The sequence below is a fragment of the Cucurbita pepo genome, chromosome 1 (genome assembly GCF_057944985.1).
Source record: "Cucurbita pepo subsp. pepo isolate OVF chromosome 1, ASM5794498v1, whole genome shotgun sequence".
NCBI classification, from domain to species: Eukaryota; Viridiplantae; Streptophyta; class Magnoliopsida; order Cucurbitales; family Cucurbitaceae; genus Cucurbita; species Cucurbita pepo.
Window position 1 is genome coordinate 956,432 of NC_141798.1, and position 23,895 is coordinate 980,326.

At 38.0% G+C, this 23,895-nt stretch overlaps 6 protein-coding genes across 10 annotated transcripts; 4 read left to right on the forward strand and 2 right to left on the reverse strand.

Annotated features, from left to right (window-relative positions):
* The first annotated feature begins 1,984 nt into the window (after positions 1–1,984).
* On the forward strand, positions 1,985–7,041 carry LOC111803525 (uncharacterized). Of its 5 annotated transcripts, none has more exons than XM_087117820.1 (4): positions 1,985–5,704; positions 5,835–5,949; positions 6,070–6,306; positions 6,770–7,041. In XM_087117820.1, the coding sequence occupies exon 1, from the start codon at positions 2,360–2,362 to the stop codon at positions 5,480–5,482; it is 3,123 nt and encodes a 1,040-aa protein (XP_086973946.1). In that variant the 5' UTR covers positions 1,985–2,359; the 3' UTR covers positions 5,483–5,704; positions 5,835–5,949; positions 6,070–6,306; positions 6,770–7,041. The 5 variants fall into 5 exon arrangements, with proteins under 5 accessions (XP_086973946.1, XP_086973941.1, XP_023543741.1 ...); XM_087117815.1 differs by having other exon boundaries at positions 6,860–7,041; XM_023687973.2 differs by lacking the exon at positions 6,770–7,041 and having other exon boundaries at positions 1,985–2,265; positions 2,341–5,704; positions 6,070–6,656.
* A 1,543-nt stretch (positions 7,042–8,584) lies between these two features.
* Positions 8,585–12,115, forward strand: RRP41 (3'-5'-exoribonuclease family protein). Its single transcript, XM_023658058.2, has 11 exons — positions 8,585–8,908; positions 9,009–9,055; positions 9,166–9,226; positions 9,386–9,424; positions 9,514–9,581; positions 9,882–9,960; positions 10,040–10,076; positions 10,870–10,986; positions 11,114–11,199; positions 11,430–11,519; positions 11,676–12,115. Exons 1-11 carry the CDS (start codon positions 8,855–8,857, stop codon positions 11,721–11,723), a joined length of 726 nt encoding a protein of 241 aa, XP_023513826.1. The 5' UTR covers positions 8,585–8,854; the 3' UTR covers positions 11,724–12,115.
* Positions 12,116–12,726: 611 nt separating this feature from the next.
* On the forward strand, positions 12,727–14,215 carry LOC111794805 (thioredoxin-like protein YLS8). The gene is made up of 2 exons (XM_023676953.2): positions 12,727–12,942; positions 13,700–14,215. The coding sequence occupies exons 1-2, from the start codon at positions 12,823–12,825 to the stop codon at positions 14,006–14,008; spliced, it is 429 nt and encodes a 142-aa protein (XP_023532721.1). The 5' UTR covers positions 12,727–12,822; the 3' UTR covers positions 14,009–14,215.
* Positions 14,216–14,324: 109 nt separating this feature from the next.
* On the reverse strand, positions 14,325–16,355 carry LOC111794785 (chaperone protein dnaJ C76, chloroplastic). The gene is made up of 4 exons (XM_023676925.2): positions 15,771–16,355; positions 15,427–15,683; positions 15,152–15,335; positions 14,325–15,070 (listed from the first exon to the last, which is right to left on the reverse strand). Exons 1-4 carry the CDS (start codon positions 16,221–16,223, stop codon positions 14,459–14,461), a joined length of 1,506 nt encoding a protein of 501 aa, XP_023532693.1. The 5' UTR covers positions 16,224–16,355; the 3' UTR covers positions 14,325–14,458.
* On the reverse strand, positions 16,353–18,316 carry LOC111794767 (Pentatricopeptide repeat (PPR) superfamily protein). Its single transcript, XM_023676908.2, has one exon. The coding sequence runs from the start codon at positions 18,076–18,078 to the stop codon at positions 16,477–16,479; it is 1,602 nt and encodes a 533-aa protein (XP_023532676.1). The 5' UTR covers positions 18,079–18,316; the 3' UTR covers positions 16,353–16,476.
* Positions 18,317–18,524: 208 nt separating this feature from the next.
* LOC111794794 (E3 ubiquitin ligase BIG BROTHER-related) lies at positions 18,525–23,392 on the forward strand. The gene is made up of 7 exons (XM_023676936.2): positions 18,525–18,930; positions 19,554–19,899; positions 20,002–20,042; positions 22,362–22,403; positions 22,477–22,598; positions 22,676–22,784; positions 22,976–23,392. Exons 1-7 carry the CDS (start codon positions 18,679–18,681, stop codon positions 23,027–23,029), a joined length of 966 nt encoding a protein of 321 aa, XP_023532704.1. The 5' UTR covers positions 18,525–18,678; the 3' UTR covers positions 23,030–23,392.
* Positions 23,393–23,895: the final 503 nt, after the last annotated feature.

The following is a 23,895-nucleotide window of genomic DNA, read 5'->3' on the forward strand; positions in this document are numbered from 1 at the left end:
ACATGGTTGATTATTATGGTCTGCAATCAAGGTGGGGTTGCTGGTTTTTGCAGGCTTGAACTGATGTTCAACAACAGCAGGGGCTACAAGTTCTAACTCAGGAGCTTTGGTGGTTTTTGTAGAAGGTTTTTTCAGCAATTTGGGCAACGATCGAACAGGATCTCCACATAACTCCTTAGGCTTTGCAGCTGCTTTATCCTTCACATGAACATGAGGAGAACTAATTCTTATACTTGGACTTGCCTTTTCACATTCATCAAGCAACGGGTCATTTTCAAGAACTTGGAATCTTGATCCCCTAGCCGATGCTGGTGAAGATACAGAAGGAATCAATGGCTGCTTAGAGCTAGAACTCGACCCTAATTCCAGAAGAGGACGAGTTCTGTGGTGGTGGGTGGGTCTATCTCCTAGGGTATCTAATGCAGAAGAACCAGAGGGATTACCCGAATTCAAACAATTTTGTTTCAAATCATGAACAAGTCTACAGTTAGGGCACAACAAATCCAAACCCTCATACTCAATTTTCTGTTGAATTCTACCAAGTTTAATCATCGATGGAAGGGGATCGAACAGATTTACCCTAATACAGATACGAGCGAACTTACATTTCCTGCGATTTTTCGTTACTGGATCGAACTTAACAAGAACACCGCCGATGGTCGCCGCTATTTGGCGAAGAATCTCTTCATCGTAGTATTCGATGGAGAGCTCACGGAGGCGGATCCAGACATCAACAGAGGAATTGATGGCCTCGGAGGGTTTGAAATCGGGAGTCCATCGAAAGGCGTAGATGCAGAGATTAGGGATTGACCAGGGTAAGTCTTCTAGGGCAAGATAGTCGGTCTCAGAGAATTTGAGCACGAAGTAGCCGAGACCAAGCTCGAAAACCTCCACGTCTTGGGTGAGATGAAGATGACGGCGAAGGCGACCGGCGAGTTGCCGTGGACGGATGTCTTGTCCAAAGACCCAAGCTATGAGGGAGTGATCGAACTGTTGAGTGATCCGAGCTGTTTGTGAGGGTGAGAGGTTGCAGACAGTTGCGCCGGTGGTTGAACGATGAGAATCGAAGTCCGATGAGGAGGCCATCAGTGGTCTCTTGGCCTTCTTTCTGCTCAGGTAGGTTCTTGCGGCTGCTTCGTCGTCGCCGGCGCCGGTGGGTTGGAGGTCGGATTGCGAACAGTTTGATGGAACTGTCATCGTTACTTGCTAGGTTCTGATGGTTGTCGGAATTGAAGCTTGTTGAAGAAGCAATATACAGTTCTCCATTTCTTACCCTTTCAAATTTCTTTCAAATTTCTTAGAATTTTCTTGGATAACATGGGCCAATAGAGACGTAACACGTGTTTGTTGTTCGATATTTATTATTTTATTTTCCTTTTGCTGACTCGTCCGTCTATAATAGAAGCTTCAAAGTAAAAATTACTTTTTTAATTCATTTTTTATATTTAAAAATGAGTTTTTGATTATTTTTTAGTCTATAAAAATATGCTCTTTCCTAATATTTGAAATTGAATTTTGTTCAATTTTATTTTAATTAAAAAAAAAAACAATCAAAATCTTTATCTACACCTAAATTGTCAGTTCCACCGTGCCATTTAATTTAAATATATTTTTAATACATATTAAAAATATGTGTACATATATTTTTTTTAGTTATATTAAAAAAATAAATTAGTTAATTTTGAAACTCTAGCGATATATACGAACTAAAGACCATATTGTAATTTTTTTTTTAATGGGCGAAGATTATATTGTAATATTAAAATTTAAATTTTTAAAAATTAGGGGAAGAAGGTTATATATATTCTTTTGATTCATTAAAGTTTTTATTTATTTATTTATAATTTTTGTAATAAAGATTATATGAAAAATAAAGATCCCTAAAAATTCTTGCAAAAATAATTACCTCGAACGGGGAAAAAAATTCGTTCAAATATATATTTTTTCAATAAAACAATTATCTTGAACATATTTTTCAGATTTTTGTTGAAAATGCTTCAAAAATAATCTCTAAGAAACCCATTCTCTCTCAATATTCGACGACCCACCCAGTTCGTCTAATGGTTCCCTCTTTCAGAATGAAGCCTCCCTTTCTGCCATTTTAGGGGGGAAAAGATCCACACTTCAATCCATCTTCCATGGCGTTCTTCTGTAACTTCAATCGGGCTATAATGTCGTTGCCCCAATCCACTTGGCTTATTTAACATGGTGCTTGGGGATCATTCATCTGGGATTTTCGTGATTCGCTCAACCCACGATTTAATCGTACGTTTTCAACCCTAAAACTCCCATTCTTCTCTTTCATTCCTTCCCCAATCTGATACGCTTGATTTTGTCTAGCTTCATAGAAACCAAGAAAATGGCTAATGCTATGTGCTTGATCCGGCAAATGGCTGCGACCTCGCACCCTCGTAGAAATCTATGTAGTTTTCCTCTCCAAAATACCAATTTTCCCCTTATCGCGAATGATGTTTGTACCCAATTTATTTTCTTCTCTACCGCTCACCCATATGATCACAACGACGACACCGTTCGCGAAATCTCCACGATTCTGAAGCTTAGCGATTGGCAGGTCGTCTTGGACAATCAGAATAGTTTGAAGAAGCTAAACCCTGAAATCGTCCGCTCTGTTTTGCAGAAGAATGAAATCAACGACCCTGTACGGCTTCAAAGTTTCTTCTATTGGTCGAGTTCGAGAATGGGCACCCCACAAAACTTGCATTCTTATTCAATTCTTGCGATTCGTCTTTGTAACTCTGGGTTTTTTCCCCGTGCCGATAACATGTTTGAGAAAATGCTTGAGACCCGTAAGCCGCCATTGGAGATTTTGGATTCCTTGGTTAAGTGCTATAGAGAATGCGGTGGATCTAACATGATTGTTTTTGATATTTTGATTGACAACTTTAGGAAGTTTGGTTTTCTGAATGAGGCCTGTAGTGTTTTTCTAGCTTCCATTAGTGGTGGGTTCTTTCCCACCTTGATATGCTGTAATAGTTTGATGAGGGATTTGTTGAAGGGTAAAATGATGGGATTGTTTTGGAAGGTGTATGGTGGTATGGTGGAGGCCAAGATAGTCCCTGATGTTTATACATACACCAATGTGATCAATGCACATTGTAAAGTTGGTGATGTTATGAAGGGTAGGATGGTTCTCTCTGAGATGGAGGAGAAGGGATGTAAACCTAATTTGGTCACCTACAATGTAGTTATTGGGGGTCTATGTCGGACCGGAGATGTCAATGAAGCTTTAGAGGTAAAGAAGTTGATGATGAAAAAGGGGTTGAATCCTGATGGCTTTACTTATTCTATACTCATTGATGGGTTTTGCAAACAGAAGAGATCAGAGGAAGCAAAATTGATATTGGAAAGTATGCTTGGTTCAGGTTTAAATCCTAACCATATTACCTACACTGCTTTGATTGATGGGTTCATGAAACAAGGGAATATTGAAGAGGCATTAAGGATCAAAGACGAGATGGTCACTCGGGGACTTAAGTTGAACATTGTAACTTATAACACATTGATCAGGGGCATTTCTAAGGTTGGTGAGATGGAGAAAGCAATGGCTCTTGTCAATGAGATGTTTATAACTGGCATAGAATTGGATACTCAGACCTACGACTTGTTAATTGACGGATATTTGAAATCTCACAATAAGGACAAAGCTTATGAGCTACTAGCTGAGATGAAAGCAAGGAATTTGATGCCATCGTTGTACACTTATAGCGTGCTTATTAATGGTCTATGTCGTTCCCGTGAGCTGCCAAAGGCTAATGAAGTTTTGGAGCACATGATCAGCAACGGAGTGAAACCGAATGCTGTTATATATGCTACCTTGATCAATGCTAATGTCCAAGAAAGTAGATATGAAGGTGCAAAAGAAGTACTAAAAGGGATGGTAGCAAATGGGGTCGTACCGGATTTATTTTGCTATAATTCTCTTATAATTGGTCTTTGCAGGGCAAAAAAGGTGGAAGAAGCAAGAAGGATGTTTGTTGAAATGGGTGAGAAAGGAATAAAGCCCAATGCATATACTTATGGAGCTTTTATTCATTTATATTGTAAAACAGGTGAAATCCAAGTAGCAGAGAGATATTTCCAAGACATGTTATCTTCACGTATAGTGCCTAACAATATAATCTATACTGCACTGATTGATGGGCATTGCAACGTCGGAAACACAGTAGAAGCTTTGTCAACTTTCAAGTGCATGCTCGAGAAAGGATTGATTCCTGATGTTCAAACATACGGTGCACTGATTCACGGTCTCTCCAAGAATGGGAAAACCGAAGAAGCAATGGTGGTTTTCTCTGAATACCTCGACAAGGGCTTGGTGCCGGACGTGTTTATATACAACTCTCTTATATCTGGTTTCTGCAAGAAAGGTGAAATTGAGAAGGCATCCCAACTTTATGAAGAGATGCTTCTCAAGGGACCTAATCCCAACATTGTCATATACAATACCCTGATTAACGGACTGAGCAAGCTTGGTGAGATAAAGGATGCAAGGGAACTTTTTGACAAAATTGAAGGAAAAGGTTTGGTCCCTAATGTTGTGACTTATTCAATAATCATAGATGGATATTGCAAATCTGGAAACTTAACTGAGGCGTTTAACCTGTTCGATGAGATGATATCAAAAGGAGTTCCTCTCGACCGTCACATCTACTGTATCCTCATTGATGGTTGCTGCAAGCAAGGAAATTTGGAGAAGGCACTTTCGTTATTTCACGAAGCACTGCAGAAAAGTGTTGCTTCCCCTTCTGCTTTCAACTCTTTGATCGATGGTTTCTGCAAACTGGGAAAGTTGATTGAAGCTAGGGAGTTGTTTGATGATATGGTCGATAAGCATGTGACACCGAATAGTGTGACGTACACAATTCTGGTCGATGCATACAGCAAAGCAGAAATGATGGAGGAGGCAGAGCAGCTTTTTCTAGATATGGGAACTAAAAATATCATGCCAAATACTCTTACGTACACTTCTCTTTTACTCGGTTATAATCGAATAGGACACAGAATTAAGATGATTTCTTTGTTCAAGGATATGGAAGCTAGGGGAATTGCTTGTGATGCAATTACCTACGGTGTGATGGCTGATGTCTACTGCAAGGAAGGAAATTCTCTTGAAGCCTTAAAGCTGCTCGACAAAAGCTTGGTTGAGGGTATAAAGTTGGATGGTGATGTGTTTGATGCATTAATATTTCACTTATGCAATGAAGGAAAAAATTCTAATATGCTGAAGCTACTCGGTGAAATGGCCGAAAAGAAACTCGCTCTTACCTCTACTACATGTACTGCTCTGTTGATTGGTTTTTACAAGGTAGGTAATGAAGACAAAGCTTTAGAGGTTCTTGACATTATGCAAAGGTTGGGGTGGGTTCCAGATTCTTTAAACGTAGTTGATTTAGTAAATGCTAGGAAAAACGATATGAATTCTGAAAGCTTCCCGAGTGATGCAATGCAAGTAGGGTCGGTGTAGTCCGATTATGCACTGTCGTTTGGCTACTATCTGGCCTGGCGAAATCTGCATATGAAAATGTGAAATGTCTGGTCGTAAATGTACAATCTCTCGCCTTCTGTTCGGTCACTGAATCGAGAAACTCAATGCTGAAATGGAAGGAGAAAAATCTGCAGGCAACTCGTACTGAACCCGAGTTTTGTTTTCATTCCTCCTGTAGTTACACCTCAACACCCGTTGCAGGTCCATTTTTCTTTTCCAACTAGAAATGTATTTTTGAAGCACTATTTGCTTGCTGAATCAATATGGTTGCTTTCATCTCATGTTTTCTTGCATACTGATCGAAGTTTTCATCATCAATTTTGTTTTTAAGGCGTGCAACAAACGACTTCTTCTACTCGATCTTGGGCAGTCCATCGAAAACGATGGTACGTGACGATATTACGCTGTTACTTCGGATTAGAGCAATGGTTCATAAAATATTAGCGGTATGCTTTGCTTTCATCAATATCTTGATATAATCTCTCGTGTTTTCAATGTTTTCTTGTTCTTAGATTTGAGCTGTCTTAAGCATAGATTTGAAGTGTGGGTTATTTTCTTGACTGCAGACATGAGAATTTTGAGCATTCTATCTCAAGTAGCAGTTAAAATGGTCATCAGAGGGATTCCAAGTTAGACACTTAAAATATAGCACAGAAAGAAGAAAGAACCTAACATGAAAAGGAAGAATCTGACAAGATAAGCCAAAATTGACCGCCTGCTTCCATGGAAACCAAATAAGAAGGCCATGGAAGATTTGCAGGCAGGTCATTTTTGGCTTACCCAATAAGACCCGACCATCCATGGTAGATCTTCTTCTTCTTCTTCTTCTTCTCTTCCAAACTCAATTAGTTGCAGAACATACTGATTTGCTACTCACACACATATATATATGTAGTTGCATTGCTGACATTTTGATAGAATATATTCAATTTTTTGGGTTGCATGGTTGACTCAACCAGCTAGCTAGAAATCTTGTTCTTACTGGTATTCCTTTTTGTAAAGTCAACTGTAGTGGACAGTTTTGGTCCCTCAATCAATTCTGTTTTTGGACAGCTCATTGAGATTTGCTTTCTACGTTGTTCCGGAAATTACATTCTACTGGCAATGACTGCTTCAGGACTAATTAATAACATTTGTGTTTGGGATTTATGCATTTAGCTTTATAGATAATGAAATTCTTTTGCATCATATATGTACTTTTTGTAACCATTCATGCCCACCGCTAGTACATATTGTCTGTTTTGACCAGTTACTTATCACTATCAGACTTACAGTTTCTACACCCTTATAAAGAATGCTTCGTTCCCTTCTTCAACCGATGTGAGATCTCACAATCTACCCTCCTTTGGGACCCAGGTTCTCGTTGGCACACTACCTGGTGTACATCTCCCTTCTGGGGCTCAACGTCCTCTTTGGCACGCTGCTGGGTATTTGACTCTTATACTATTTGTACCCGTCTAAGTTTATTGCTAGCAAATATTGTCTTTTTTTTTAGGCTTTCCCTTTCAGACTTCCTCTCAAGGTTTTTAGAACGTGTCTACTAGGGAGTTTTTAAAATGTGTCGAGGTTTCCACACCCTTATAAGTATTCATTCTCCTCAATTCTCTCTCCAACCAACGTGTGATCTCACACATTATTAACGATTTTTCAGACAAAAGCAATCAAATGAATAAAATTGCTAATATTTTTATAAAAATTGTAACACTTACTCAAGTTTGAGACTGGATTTGGTTAACTTGAAAGTTTACTCGGGTTCTTAATTTAAACAATATCAATTTTATCCATCCAATCAGCACGAGCTTGACCTTGAAACGGATTACATCTCGTCTTTAATCCGTAAGACATAGTTTATGTCGATGATTTATAGTAAACACAAAACTGAGAGTTCAATAATCTATTACATACATTTTAAAATTGCGGGATTCAAGCCAGACACTAACCCGAATAACTTTATAACTTAAATTATACATATGAAGAAGAAAAAAAAGTACTAAATTTTGAAACTAACTCCCCCTTATGATCATGCCTACTGAGAAACAGCATGATAAGAAACTAAAGTGTTGTTGGCAGAAGACGGTAGCTAGAATATTTGGTTGATTAGAGTTGACTTACAAAAAGGAATAATTTTAAGAAGCAAAATTCTAGCCATTTGAGTCAACCATGCATCCAACCAGAACATATTCCTTAATAATGTCAAAAAAACCAAGCAAAAGCTCAGGCATGGGCAATGCAGCACTGTGTATATAAAGACAACAATCCTCTCTGTTCTACACAAGTAATTGAGTGCAAGAGAAGAAGAAGAAGAACCTAATATGGAGGATTGAGTAGGAACCCATCTTTTGGCTTACCTTCCTACACTCTTTTCCTTTCATCTTAGCTTCTTTCTTCCCTCTTATAAACCCCAATTTTCGTTCCGAGCATTGCAAACGTTCAATGTAGTGCATGGAAATGAAAAGAAAGAGTGGTTTCGTGTGACGGGAAGAGTGACTGTTTGATAGCCAAAAATGACTTGCCTTCTATATTAAATCAACGTATGATGCTTTAAAGCATGATATGGATTTGATTGTACGGGGCAGTCATTTTGGCTAAACTAACGAACTCTTCTCCATCATACTAGACCACCTCTTTCGTAAGTTTGAAGAGAATTCATGTGAGATCTCACATTGGTTGGAGACGAGAATGAAACATTCGTTATAAGGGTGTAGAAACCTCTCCATAGTGAACGCGTTTTAAAACCTTGAGAGGAAAACCCATAGAGGACAGTTAGGTGGGCTTGGACTATTACAAATGTTATTTGAGCTAGAAGGCTTAAACTATTACAAATGGTATCAGAGAGTCAGACACTAGGAATGTGCCAGCACAAATGGTATCAGAGTGTGGAAACCTAGCCCTAATCAAATGCATGTTATACATACATACACACATACATACATATATATACATGTACATATGTATATACATTAATAAAATTAAAAAAAAAAAAACTATAATTTTGCCATTTTGGTTTTTTAATTACATTATTTTAAAAATTAATCTGAAAATTTATGGGAAAGTATTTTATATAATTTAAGCTCAATTTTTTGGTGCGCCTTTCCTTTTGTTATTCTTGTAGAGTTGGCAAAACCTTCGCCGCCGCGCCACTTTCTGCGTCTTCCTTCTCTTCAGTCCTAAAACCCTTCCCAACCTTGCCGCCGCCGCCGTCATCCCTTGTTCCTTACCGCCGAAACCTCGCCCATCGACCTGCCTCCTGCTCCTGGCAAAACCTACGAACTTATTCGAATTGAACCGACTGGCACCGATAATCTAAACTAGCATTCTAAGACTGCAATATCCTTTCGCTCAGCTGTCTAGATGGAGTTTGTGAGCCCTGAAGGACTTCGCTTGGACGGTCGTCGTCCCATGGAGGTAGTTCCCCTTCTCATGCTGTCGCTTAATGCCTCTTCTTCCTTATTTGAATTCTTCACTCCTGTTCCGCTCAATTTTTTACTTTATTGTTTAATTTTAGATGAGGCAAATCCGAGCAGAAATTGGCGCCGTTTCTAAAGCAGATGGGTACTTACTTTCACTTCTATGAACTGAATGATTCTTGAAAATGGCTGTCTCTTCCTATATTTTTATCGAAGACTAAGTAACGGAATGTCATCACTTTTCTCCTGATTTAGTTCTGCTTTATTTGAGATGGGTAACACCAAAGTTCTTGCTGCTGTATATGGTCCAAGAGAGGTATAATAGTTCAGCAATTATTGTATGTACCTCGTTAAAAAAATCTATGAACATAAGAACTTATGGAGCTGTGTATTTTTCTTGTATTAATCCATTTGGGTATTTATGTTGAAGGCTTCTACTGTATTGTTGGAATGAATTCCTTTGTTGCTTGTGTAGGTTCAGAATAGGAGTCAACAAATGAGCAACCAAGCACTGGTTGAACTTTCTTCTGGATGCTCTTGTTTTGAAGTTCGAATTCTTAATGTGCATTAGTAACCCATTGTTGAATCCTTGATCTCTTTCAGGTGCGTTGCGAGTACACCATGGCTAATTTCAGTACTGGAGATCGCATGAGAAAGCCCAAGGGTGACAGGTCATTTATTTTTAATCTGTGTTTGTGTGTGTGCACTGCCATAATTGTCCCTTAATTGTGAATGATTACAGTTGATTGAATTCCATTAAATAAAAGTATGGTCAATATTCATATCTTGAAACATAAGAAATTTGTAACCATGAAAGATAGCAGTTAGGTTATTCTAGTTCAATTTTGCTTAGGTGTCACCAGATGGAACAAATTAAAAACTGATGTAAAAGAACTATGATAGAGATGTTTTTATATCTATTTGGTTTAATGCTGTAATTTATATTAAATTATGGCATTCTTCACAATCAGGCGATCGACAGAGATATCTTTAGTCATTCGCCAGACAATGGAGGAATGCATTCTAACACATTTAATGCCTCGATCTCAGGTTTTTGACAATAATCTTACGAGCTGCTCCTCTATGATTTTAACCTTCATCTTTTCTCATTTTTATTTGTTACGTGCAGATAGATATTTTTGTCCAAGTTCTTCAAGCAGATGGAGGTATAGTTAAAGTTAATGATCAAGTCTATCAGATGTAGCTCTTCATATTATTAGTTCTAGTTCAGATATTTTTAGGCCATATTATATTTTCTTGCCATCTTTCTTTATATTTGTTATTTTCTTCAAGCATTCCTCCTTTTTTTTTGTTTTTTTTTTACAAAATAGAAGGTTAAAATTTTTCCGCACTCTCTCCCTGCTATCTTCTTCTATGTGCTTCCTTAATGCCAAAAGTTCGAAGCCTGCAAGTATGTTTTTGTTCACTACCCAACCTCTCAGAAGTTAGGAGCAGCTCTTTTTAGGGAATTCCCTTAAAAACAAGGCCGATGCTCCATGGGAATATGTAGTAAAAAACATTTCATAGGAAACTTGACTTGAGAGAAACAACTACATATAAAAGTATTCAAAGACTCGAGTAGAGACATAAATGAAATTTGAGATATGAGGAATTTTAAAGCTTCTTCGTGGTCTTTCACCTCTATTTTTGTTGTAACTAAAATGTTTCTTTTTCCTAAAAAAATCAATGTTGACAGAGGAACTATTTATTATCCTGTTGGCCTAAGCAGGCCGATGCCTGACTTCTTATTACTTGTTTCTTCATTTCCTTTCAAAGAATACACTTAACGTCTAACTAGAGTGTCTATGCATTGTACAATGTTCTGTCTTCAGTGGTTATGATTTGAAGCATCTAGACTACCTGGCCAATATAATTGTGAAACATCATTAGTTTATGTACTTTCCTTTCTTTTCATGAAGAATGTAGCCTCAGACATTCTGAAAGATTTCTTGTTTATAGGTACCAGATCAGCATGTATTAACGCTGCAACTTTGGCACTAGCTGATGCTGGAATTCCCATGCGAGATATTGTTACTTCCTGCAGTGCTGGATACCTTAATAGCACTCCTCTGCTAGGTAATTTAATATAACCTGTCTACTGCACCAACATTTGTTTTTCCTTCTTTTTTTTTTTTTTTTTTCCTCTCAAAATGTTGCTTGGTTTAACTAGAACTATTATGGTTTGAAATTATGATATGGGCAGATCTGAATTATGTGGAAGATAGTGCTGGTGGCCCTGATGTCACTGTTGGCTTTCTACCTAAGTTGGATAAAGTCACTCTTCTTCAGGTTCATTAACTTCTACCTTTTCTTCTTCTAATCGCTCTAGTGTAATCTGCCATTTTGGTGATTTTGTGAGACTCAGTTTGCTGTATTTCAAAATCAAATTGATTATTTTTGTTTGTCCTCTCCCTATCCTTTTGTACTGCTTCCAATTTTATATATTACATTCTGTAATATTAAACTAGTCTTCTCTAGTCACCACAATCCATACATTTTGACATGAACATTTGGTGTAGATGGATTCTAAATTACCTGTTGATATATTTGAGAATGTCATGCAACTTGCAATCGAGGGCTGCAAAGCCGTAGCTAATTACATTCGAGAGGTAAGGACTCAATGACTCTTCTCGTTTTTTCCCCTTAAATCTTTACAACTGGACATCGTTATTGAATCAAATTCCATCATAACAATGTACTGTTAACCCCATAGTGTGATTGATGAGGGTTGGATTATTCAAAATTTCTGCTGTTTTTGTTGACAGGTAATGTTAGAGAGTACCAAAAAGCTCGAATATTGCCGTGGAGCATAGCCGAACCGGTTTTCAGGCATTCTTACACAAAGGAAGGAATCTTCAGGTGTGTTCTAACTTCAGTAATGGACTGGAGAACTTTTCAGAAAAGATGTCATGTTAAGTTGGTCCCATCTTCCAGTTTGTTGAATTAATCTCTTGCCCTGATGTACAGAATGTGTTTAGTTTTTAGCTTATATTTAACAAATCAAAAGCCTTCACTCATGGATTGGCTTGGCTTAACATTTTTTTATTTTATTTTGTTTCCTTCTTTAATTATTGCCCACAAAATTTATATGAAGGGACCTTGAACAAGAAGATAAAACAATTGATGCTGTAATGATCTTCTTATGTCATAAACTGCATTATTAGTACCGAATGAATATGTGCCTACTTAAGTCTGTTTAACTGGATATACTGTTTCTGTTGTTGATCATAAATATGCAAATTCAAATTAGCTCACTTCAATATTGACTTCTAAACTGAGGATATGTCAATTTCGAGTTTAGACCGAGAATTATGACAATATAGGAGACAGATTGTAAAGATAGAAAATCGAGAAGGGATTGAACGTAGAGCTTCGGTTTTAGCTAGTTTATAGTTATTTAGTGAGTTTTTTCCAAAACCACTTACCTATAATCGAATCGAGTGAGATATATGTGCTCCAACATACAAATGTTACTGAAATATAATAACAAGTACTATGTGTATATATATATATATATTTTTTTTTTTTTTTTTAATTTTGGGTTACGAAATTTTAGATTATTTTGTAGATTTATTAATTTTGAGATATTATTATATTAAAAAGTATATAGGTTTTATAATTTAGATAGAATTAGGCATATTTTATTTTAAGATTTGAGATTCCTAAGAGTATTGATTTTAAGTACGAGAGAATTTAATTAATTAAATCGCTTAAAATTCGGATTTTACCATTTTTTTCTCTCTATAATTTGGGCCTAAAACCCTTCGGCCCATTTCACTTCCTCTTCTCTCTTTCCGGCTTATAAAGTTGAGACACCTTTACCTTTTGACTCTTCTGCGCGTGGTTGCGTTACTGTGTTAGAGAGAGAGCGAGAGAGAGCGAGAGAGAAGAGAGAGAGCGAAAGAGAGAGAGATGTCGTACTTGCTGCCGCATCTTCACTCTGGATGGGCCGTCGATCAGGCAATCCTCACCGAAGAAGAACGCCTTGTGGTCATTCGTTTCGGTCATGACTGGGACGAGACCTGTATGCAGGTCTTTCTCTTTCCCTACTTCACAATTATTGTTGTTCATCATCAGATTTAATCATAATCCTTTTGTGTATATCTCTCCCTACCCCCTGTTTCTTCTTGTTGCTTCTACTGAACTTATATTTCTTCTGTCCTGACTTTTAATTTCATAGTATAAGACTCATTTTTTCAGTTCTTGGAGTCTATCAAGTCTCGGTCGGTCAAGGATTTTTATTTTCTATTTTTGGGTTTTCTTTAATCTGGGCTTGATTTTTGTATGTATGCTTGCCTCAATTGACCAATTTTCTGAATTTTATGTGCGATTTTTAGAATTGGTTGCTTGATCTTCTCTGTTATCATCATCTGTTCTGTTGCAATTGTGCTCCTTACTCGCTTTCTATAATCATGCTTTCTCATTTATTTGAGCACATCAATCCTATTATGTACCTGAAATGAAGTTCCTTCATTGCAATTGTTATTAAACGACTTGCTTATTGATCTTTAATAATCCAGTCTTTGACTGTTGTTGCTGTATGCACGAGGTTTTCAATGCTAGCGGATTGATCAAAGTTTGAGTTCATGAGCCATCTAGACTCGTTTTTGGTGTATGATTTGTTTAGAGTCTTTTTCCCCTTGTCTTTGTTGTGCGGAGCCACAGTCCTTCCATCGTGAATGTTTAAAGTCATGAAGATTTTTTCACATAATTTGTTTGGTTTGCTCTACATGATCATCTTTATAGTATTTTGAGATGTTTATATCTGATTGGTATGTTCTTGATCTAGATGGATGAGGTGTTGGCCTCAGTTGCTGAGACGATCAAGAACTTCGCAGTAATATACCTTGTGGATATCACTGAGGTTCCTGATTTCAACACAATGTACGAGCTGTATGATCCTTCCACTGTCATGTTCTTCTTTAGGAACAAGCACATAATGATTGATCTTGGTACTGGTAACAACAATAAGATAAACTGGGCACTCAAGGATAAGCAAGAGTTCATCAATATCATTGAAACAGTCTATCGTGGAGCAAGGAAAGGACGTGGTTTAGTCATTGCACCTAAGGACTATTCAACCAAATATCGCTACTAAGACGTTCTGCTGCTTCTGCAAGTTCTTATTGATCTTAAATTTTAGAGATCGCGTCTCGAAAATGTGTACTCTATGACATTATTCGCTCGTGAAAAGGATATGGTTTATTTTGGATGTCATTGTGTGCCATGACTTCTCAAAACATTTGATCACTGTTGGACCTCTGATGAGGGAATATAACTGTTTATGGTAACAAGTCTTTAATCAGGTATGTTTTGGTTGAATAAGTTGTTTTCCGATCTATTGATGATGTTTGATTACAATAGTTGATATGAAAATGAACACTGAACTGCCTGGTTTATGAACTAAAAGGGTATGAACACTGAACTTCTAATACACTTCGTTTCATAATTCTGTCATTTGTGATCACATATCCATTTTTCTTCTGGTATAACTAATAGCCATATATGCAGCTTCTATTTTCTGGAAAATTTTGCTCTCTGTAATTCTTCAATGCCTAATCTTTCTTGCAATCTTTTCGACCATTCCTATCACTGCTATTCCAATGACATACCAAGTGACTCCTCTTTGTATAAGCTGCATCCAATGACTATTAACTAACTCCAGTGCCACAGAACCTCCGATGTGTTCCTTCAAGCCGCTGGCACCATCATCTGTCACCATTTGCTGGATTACAGTGGTTGCAACTATCGATATCAAGACTGGTAATGCCAATCTCATGGGGCTAGTATGATCACCACCACCCACTTCAAAATCAAGGTCTTTTGATTCTTTGCTACGTTTGGTCTCTACCCTTGGATTTGAGATTGTGCTTATTGGAGTTTGAGTTGAGACTGGAAGTGCAAGGGTGGTCGGAACCCAGTAATCGTCCTTTATGTATTTTGTTGTAGTTCCATTTTTGTCTTCGGTTTTTGCCTTGAGTTGTTTCCTTGCAGTAATAGCAGCTTGAAGTTTGTTGATTTGTGGTGTGGATGTGTTGACGACGAGCGTCAGGTTTTGACTGTGTTTGGATCCGGTGGCTGTCTGCCAAAATAAGCAATTTGAGATTGATCTGATGGCTTGAATTGCAGACAACTGTGCTTTGTTCTCGAAGGTTGTCCCCTGATAAACAATCATACAACTGGATGAAGTTTTGAACGATTTTAAGTTAATGGTGATGTCGAAGAATATTTTGTGTCTAACCTTGACATGCTGTTTTGAAGTCTTCTCCATAGCTTCCTTGAATCTGGTTTGGAACTTCTTCACGTCTGTGAAAATGTTTGACACTCTTTCACCAGCTGCGTTGCCCATACCAACTCTTACGTTTCCACGTGGTTGCTTTGACATTAAGAACTCTAGGGCTGCCAAATCTGACCTTTCCACCATCCTGGGTTTAATTTGCCAAGAACAAGAAAAGAACTTATTAGCAAATCAGAAGAATGAGACAAGAAGTTATAACTGGTTGATTAAACACTCACGAAATGCAGTCAACTGGGCAAGCTTCAATGGCCTCCATCACTTTATATTCAGGATCAGCCCACTGCGCCACAACTCTAGCTCTCCCATACACAGATTCGACAGCAAAAGTTTTCCCAGCAAATAAAGCACATTTCAAGCAGCCAATGCACTTCACTTCATCTACAAAAACCGCCCTTCGTTCGCTTTCCGATCCCAACCATACCGAATAAACGGACTTCCCTGTGTAACCTCGAAGTTCTGCCATTTTTGCTTGCTCCTGCGAACATCATTTTTGTCACAAACAATCTTGTTTCCAAATTCTATAGAGAGCTGCACAAATTAGAATAGAGTTTTCAGTTCTGACCTTATCGTAAGCCAACCTGGAATTAGGATCCGAAAGAACTGAATACACTTCATTGAGAATGATAGCCATGTCATGGCCAGCAGGACCGGCGATGTCGGGGTGGCACTGCTTTTGGAGCGCACGGTACGCTGCCTTAATCCGCGATGAATCGGAGGTGTTGTCGATGCCAAGAAGATCATAAAGATCAAAGTCTGTTATTGAAGAACCTGCCCTGCATGCCAAAGTATTGCCATAAAGCATCTTGGAAGTTGAAAAGTTGTACGATCCCAACTTTCTTCGAGTTGGATTCTGTATTTTTGTTGCAACAACGGGCGTGTACAGAGGAAGCCATGCGGCAGTCATCTTCCTAGTTTTCAGAAGGATAAGAGAGAAGAGAAGAGAGAAATAGGTGCTACTTGGTAGGAAGATATTTAATGACAAGATAAGAGGAGGAGGTGAGATATTTTGATGCATAATCCGTGTGAAGGAAGACTATTGATTGGGGATTTTGACGTTGGAAAAGTCAGCAAAACAATTAAAATCTACGGTGCTGAGCAGAAATCATAGAAAGCTTTTCTAAGTTTCATGAAAATGCCTCAATGATAAACTTAAATACCTCTTTTGCACACATTGTTCCATCTTTGAAGCGATAAATCCGCCATGGTTCACGTGGGAAACTCATAGGCATAACACAAGTAAGGAGGAACCCATTTCTCAGTTAAAGGAATCAAGAGACACCAATGAGGTCATACAAACAGTACTCCTGATTTTCTGAATCTTCGATCGGTTTCATTTGATCTATAATTAAGTTCAGCATTACGTAAATCCGCTCGGAATCACCATGTGTCTTATCATGAGCTATGAATCTATGAAGGATTCCAAATACTTCAACAAAACTAAAACCAGGAGATTTCTTCACTCCCCTCTTTTCCATGGCTTCTCTGATATTTCTGGCATCATTCCAACGCTTGTCTACTGCATATATATTTGATAAGCCAACATATCTACCATCATGATCTGGATCTAACTCAACAAGCCTCCTTCCTACCACTTCTGCAAGGTCTAGTTTACCATGTTTCATGCAGCCACTCAGGAGAGCACCTAACATCGACGACGTTGGTTGGACGGTCATTTGACATAAGAATTGATACGCCTCAGATACTTGGCCGGCCCGGGATAAGGCATCTACCATACAAGCATAATGCTCATCCTTTGGAGTCATACCATGTTTATGAAGGCAATCAAAGAAATACCAAGCCTCATTTACTAATCCTCCATGAGCACAACAGCTTAACAAGCACAAGTATGTGATCTCATCAGGCGCAATCCCTACCATTTGCATCTCACTAAACAAGTCCATTGACTCTTTTATCAGCCCATGTGTTGCCAAACCTCCAATTATAGCATTCCAGATTAGAACATCAGTCCGTTGCAGTGGACATGCACGAAACGCAGCCAAAGCTTCATGTATGGCGCCACATTTGGCATACATGTCCACCAAAGATGTCAGTAGCACAATAGTCAATGGCAACTCATTCTCAACTATATAACCGTGCATCATTCTCCCCTGTTCAAGTGCACCCAAATGGGCACAGGCACACAGAACACTCACCAAAGTCACCTCATTCGCCATGGGCCCAGCAGAGCGCATGCGCTCAAACAGAGCCATCGCCTCACCATATTCCCCGCACTTAACATACCCATCGATCAAAGAGCTCCACGACACAACATCCCTCTCATGCATTAAATCAAACACCTCCCTAGCAGTATTCACGTCCCCACATTTGGCATACCCATCCAACATAGCGTTCCAAGACACCAAATTCTTCGTTGGCATTTCGTCGAACACCTTACGCGCAAACGCGATATCTCCGCAAGAAGCATACATATGAATCAATGAATTCATTACGAACCTATCAACCTCATGCCCAGTTTTGGCAACATGAACATGCACCGCCATTCCAAGCTTCTGATTCAACAACTTCGCTATCGCCTTCCCCAGGAAAGGGTACGTCATATAATCAGGGGAGACCCCATTCCGCAGCATCCTAACGAAAACCGTAATTGAACGATTTGGGTTTCTGGAATTTGAAAAACCCCTTATGAGAGTGTTCCATTTGAAGGTGGTGGGATTGGGAAGATTCAATAACAGTTTATATGAGTAGTCGAGATCGCCGGCGGGGGAGAGTGCAGAGAAGGAGAGAAGTTTCGATACGACGGCGTCATCTTGAGAGACACCGAAAGTGAAAAGCAGAGCATGGATTCTTCTTAATTCGGACATTGATTTGCATTTGTCGAGAAGAGAGATTAGAGAAGATGCATTCATCATCGTTGGAATGCATTCGACACTGCAGCCAACGGATTAAAGTTGAGTTTTTTTTTAAAATAAAATAATATTAAATATTAAATTTAAATAAAATTTATTATTTTAAAAAAAATTAAAATTGAGAATTGCCTTTTGTAATAACTTTTAAAATAATTAGTATGTTTGGTAAATTAATACTAAATTATTGTGATTTATATATAATTATTTTTATATTAATATTTAATTTATAATTTATTTTAAGATAGTTGTTTAAAAAAAATTATATTATTAGATGTAGTTTTGTTTTTGTCAAACTATTTATCGAAAAAAGAAAAAGGAAAAACAAATTCTTATTTTCTATATTTGTTTATTTTGAAATAATAATAAAAATAGAAAAAAGAAAAAAGAAAAAAGAAAAAGGTGCGTCTGTTTGTTTGTTCTTGCTCGGCTCTCAAAAATTATATAATCTTCGTCGTGTTCTTAGATTCTTCTGTTACTATTAATTTTTTTCTTCTCTGAAATCTTTGATTCTCCTTCTCCTAATTCTTCATATCATCTCTTTTCCATCTTCCATTTGTCAAATCCAAATCTCCCTTTTCTCTCAAACCTCAATCTCCTTCTTTTATGGAGAACGAAGCCACCACTAACGCCACCAAACTTGGTTTTGATGGAGTCAAGCCACCGCCCACCACCGCCACCACCGCCTCCTCCGACCTTGAACACAACCCTAATTCCAATTCATCGCCATCGTCTGCAGACCCCCACAATGAGACTACTGGATCCGACTCCACTTCTCGCCAATCCGCTAGAACTCCCTTCACTAACCTCAACCAGGTCGATGCTGACCTTGCCCTCGCACGTACCCTTCAAGAACAGGTTCTCTCTATCCCTCTTTTGATGTCACTGTTCCTACTTTGTTCTTGTTCCTGTTCAATTTGTGGTTTCTTTTCTGTTTCTTGTTGTTCTGTGTTCAATTCGGTCTGTTGTGAGCTGCTTTGGGAACTGTGTGATGGGAAATCCTATCTTTTTTGTTTCCGTTCGATTTTTTAAGGAATTTGGTTGTGTGTGGAATCCATGTTCTGCTTTGTGGATTTGAACTATCCTGCGAGTCTATTTATTGTTTAGATTCTGGATTTTGTTTTCCTTTCTTGATTATCTGATTGTGTTTTATTGTTCTTGATTGCTGTGATTTCTAGCATCGGCTTCATTTGAGTTCATTAGGTTTCTGCTAGTTTGTGTAGGGAACACTTTGGGGAGTTGTTGACAAACACCAATCATACAATGAGCACGCTTTTGTTACTTTCTTTTATCTCTCAATATTGATTGACTAGTTCATTGTGAGCAAACGTACGTTAGTGAATGCAAATTGTTTTCATCTTGATTTGGTAATGATGATTTTCCAGCTTATGGGGGTAAGAGAGAGGGTATTGGAGGCTTAGAATGGTGAATGCAAAGGGTTTCAGTGATGTTTTCAATTGACAATGATTAATTATGAGCAGGAAAGGGCATACCTGAGGCTTAGAATGGTGAGTATGGGGATTGATTTTGGAAGTTGGGAAGGTGGAAGTTATGCATTAGATGACGAGGACGGTTTTGGTGATCTGCACGATCATACAGAATCTGATGGAGATGATGATGATGAGGAGTTTGATGGAACAAATGTCAATGATGACGACGATGTGTTTGATGTGCATGCTCGTGAAGATGGTGGAGAGCATATCAACCCCAGCTTTGAACTTGATCCTGGTAATTTTTTGAGTGACGAGGCTTATGCTAGAGCCTTACAAGATTCTGAAGACAGGGAAATGGCTGCCAGATTGATGGCCCTTGCTGGATTACATGATGGTGAGTTTGCTTGGCCATGTGTCTCTCTATGTAATGCATTATTACTTCTGTGGAGGTCTCTAAACCATGGAGGACTAAAATCTTTTTTATATCTTGTTGCAGAGGAAGCAGATGACACGGACGATCAAGGCGAAAATTCTCAGGTGCATTTATATATATATAGCTACCCTCTTTAAACTCTCAAGTGCTTCATCCTTCTACCTTGGTCATAAGATCCAACCCTTCCTTTACTTGATTATCATTTATATTCCCACAACTCTAGCATACGATTCAACATTATCACGACCCTTTATTTTTCTGGAGAATCTGGTCTTGGATGAATAAAAGGATTTTTAAAAAATCACTCTTCCTTGGATGTTTTTCAGGATCTTATCAGACTACATATATTTTATATATAGCTACTCCTGTTTAATCTCTCAAGTGTTTCATCTTTCTTCTATGATATGCACAAATTGGGATGTTCTTTTATAGCTCACTTGGTCTATGAGGCATTTCTTATCTCTTGTATTTTCTGATTAATGATACTGTTCTTTTCCTAAAAAACTGAAAACTGTACTGTTTGTGTCTATCTTGACCTCTGTTACTCCTTCAGAAAGTGTTTACAAGTCTATGTTTCGTAGGCTGGTTTTCGACATCCAAAAGCCCTTCCAAGAAGGTGTATTTCTAAGTTGTCGGTACTATTAGCAACATGAACTAGAGCTTCAAAAGCAAAGAGAAGTTAAGTTGGTGGGATGTTAGGCAAAATGGCTTGTGCCAAAACTCTCCTGGAGATAGCCACCATTTTTCACATTTGCAGCTTTATGAAAATCTTTTCTAAGAAGCCAAAAAAATCTTGAAGGATGCTTAAGGTACTTTGTGGCCTTTATTTAAGCCATGAGAAAAACACTCAGCCATAGCAGTTACTTCCTTCCTTGACTTGCAATCCTTCCTTGACTTGCTACTACCATTAATCATATCTTTCTAAATTTTTATGAAATTGTCTTTGAAAATGTTTTGACCCTTAATAAAGAACTCATTCAAATAGCCAGCCAATCCAAGAAGATATAGCTGTATTTTGGATTTATTACAGCCATTAAAATATCCTTTTTGTAAGGGCCTATGACAGCCCTAGAAACAGGATTCCTTTGAGATCTCTTGACTAAAGCCTTCTTCATTTGTCGAGGAAAAGAAAATTTCGAAGTTCTTGAATTACTTCCATTTGTTGCCCCATTGGATAAACATAGACAATTAACAGAGAGCACCCTTAATGATAAGGTGTCATCTATGTGTTTTAGAGCTTCCCTTCTGTTTAATCAGCTATCATTCAAACTTCTCTTTACTGTATTATCCAACAACGATGTCTTCTCCCTTGGATCTTCCTTTTAATGGATGTTATAAGTCCATCATTCTGACTTTTAAGGATCTTCTTTATAGTTTTCAACTTCAGCATGAGGGAATGGCCTGTTGAGGGTGGTTTTAGTAGGCTAGTGATTGAAGGTGACTGTTGCCTTGTAGCCCCAGAATTCTGAAATTGCAACATCTTTCCATTATATCGACAAAAATATCTTTTCAATATCTTCGGAACAACTGAATAATTATTCTGTTTCTCGTATTAGACTAGGTGAATTTTTTATTCCGAAAGGCATGTCTACTAGTAAAAGATTTGTATAAGTTAATTGAAGTGAGAATAAAGGGATGGTTCAATTCAATAGTAGCCTGGCTTTAGTATCCTATGAGTTTCTTTGGCAACAAAATGTTATAGGGTCCTTTTGGTGCATTGTCCCAGGAGAATAATCGAAGTGTGCACAAGATCATTGTTTGGTAACGTGGAAGTTACCAACCCCATAACCCAAAATAGCATATAGATCACAAAGGCATTTGATTCTTATAAAGTATATCTACCCATGAAAGAGATTGTGATCTCTACTTCTTTCACTTCTGCTCGTCATGCTTCTCTGCCTTATCTTCCAACTACAACTCCACCTGCTGTGGAAGGTCCATCTGTTTCCTCATAGTTTGTCACAGCCCTCCCTGCGGTGTGGATGAGGCCACTTTTATAACCTTTTCCTTTGCTGTCCAACCATCAAATAGAAAGATCTTCTAATGCAGAAGAAAAAGTCCCAAGAAGGGTCAGTCCAGATGCAAAATTTTTCCAGAACAATCACAAACGCATCAATGATGATCAGGATGAGCGACTTGATGAGAGTTCGTAAGGACCTCACCAGCTTCCTATCTATTAAATGTGATTTGTGATTTGATCTGTTGATGGTTGGATAATCATAGTCATATATGGCTAACTGGGGGGATTGGTGCCTTTGAGAGAACTCATTTTGTTAGTCACACCAAAGGCATGTTCCAAGCTATTGTCTGTGTTGATCAAAATCCTCCTGTCCCTTTTGAATGAAACCTTTTAAACTCTTAATATCAGATGACATATCTGATTTATTGTTCTATCAAAATACTCATCAAGGCTTGGTTTGCAGGATACGTGGGAGGATGTTGACCCAGATGAACTGTCGTACGAGGTGAGTTTGGTCTGATGGAGTGATGCCCATGCGTTATAATAGTTTATTCTTGAGAGGATAATTAATATTTCAGGAGTTGCTCGCATTGGGTGAAGTGGTAGGAACTGAGAGCAGAGGGCTATCTGCTGATACAATTGCTTCCTTACCCTCCATAAACTTCAAGGCAGGGAGCGGTCAGACTGGAAGCAACGATTCGTGAGTGATTTGAAGCAGTTTTGGTTTTCTTTACCATCCATGTCTTGTTTACTTAGCTTTTGGCTCTCATTTCTCAGATGTGTCATTTGTCGGTTGGATTTCGAGGACGATGAAACCCTGACTGTTCTTTCCTGCAAACACTCCTACCATTCGGAGTGCATAAATAATTGGTTAAAAATAAACAAGGTATGCCATTTTTACATGTGCCTTCCTATTAGCAAGGATCATTGTTTTCTTTCTCCTGCAACTTCTGCTCTCCGCCCCCTAAACTGCGATAACGACGATACTTTTGTGCTTGGAATCGATGCGAACAATAACGTACATATGGCTACTACCGAAGCAGCGATATCTAAAGCTTTGCTGCTGCTTTTGTACAGGTCTGCCCTGTTTGCAGTGCTGAAGTGAGTTCTACAGCTGGTGGGAGCAGTTAAGTTAGTTGTAGCATGTGCTATGGAATGTACCAAAATCAACATCTCACGAAGTTAAACGACGAAGGATTTTAATTTTTGTTTTGTTTTTTTTTTGTTTTTTTATAATCATTTTGCATACCCATTTCAGTTCTGAGTATGTGTGGAAAATGTGTCTGGTGGGTCATACAATCTCCGGTTTGATTCTGTAAACCAAGCCAAGATGTCATAGTCATGTGAATCTCTAATTTTTTATTCTCTTGCCTTGGCTTGGCTTCGGTGTTTAAACATAAATTTGGCCGCCGCCGGGGATAGCCAGGTTTTGTTTTCGAGGCCATTAGAAAGAAACTCGCACTTCTTCCAAATTTGATGCTCTTGGGATGTGAATTCTTCTGTACTACTTTTGAGCAACTACTTCCACTCCTCCATGTATATGATATCATATACAACTCACTCCACTTAATACTATTGTTGAAAACTATTTCTAACCCATGTTTTTTTTTTTTTTAATCAAATTTTGGGCAATGAATGGTTACAGTCAAATTTAAATTCTTCGCAATAACTCTTGATTTCGATAGTTCAATATTTGATGATTTTATGAAAAACTATCATATTTGTTTTCGAGTTTCAGATAATGAATGAGAATAAGGCATCATCATTTTAGAGTTCATAATTCAACCTATTCATAATTCAACCAGATAATACATGAAAGCAACGGAGATCTGACAAATATTTACATTCACTATAAATCATGAAAGCAATGGGGATCTGACAAATATTTACATTCACTATATGGAGTAAAATATATTATAAAAGAAAGACGAAAATATAAGAGGATAGAACAAATGTATCTATTTTTTAGTTGATTCACTTGCATGCTCTTAAGACTC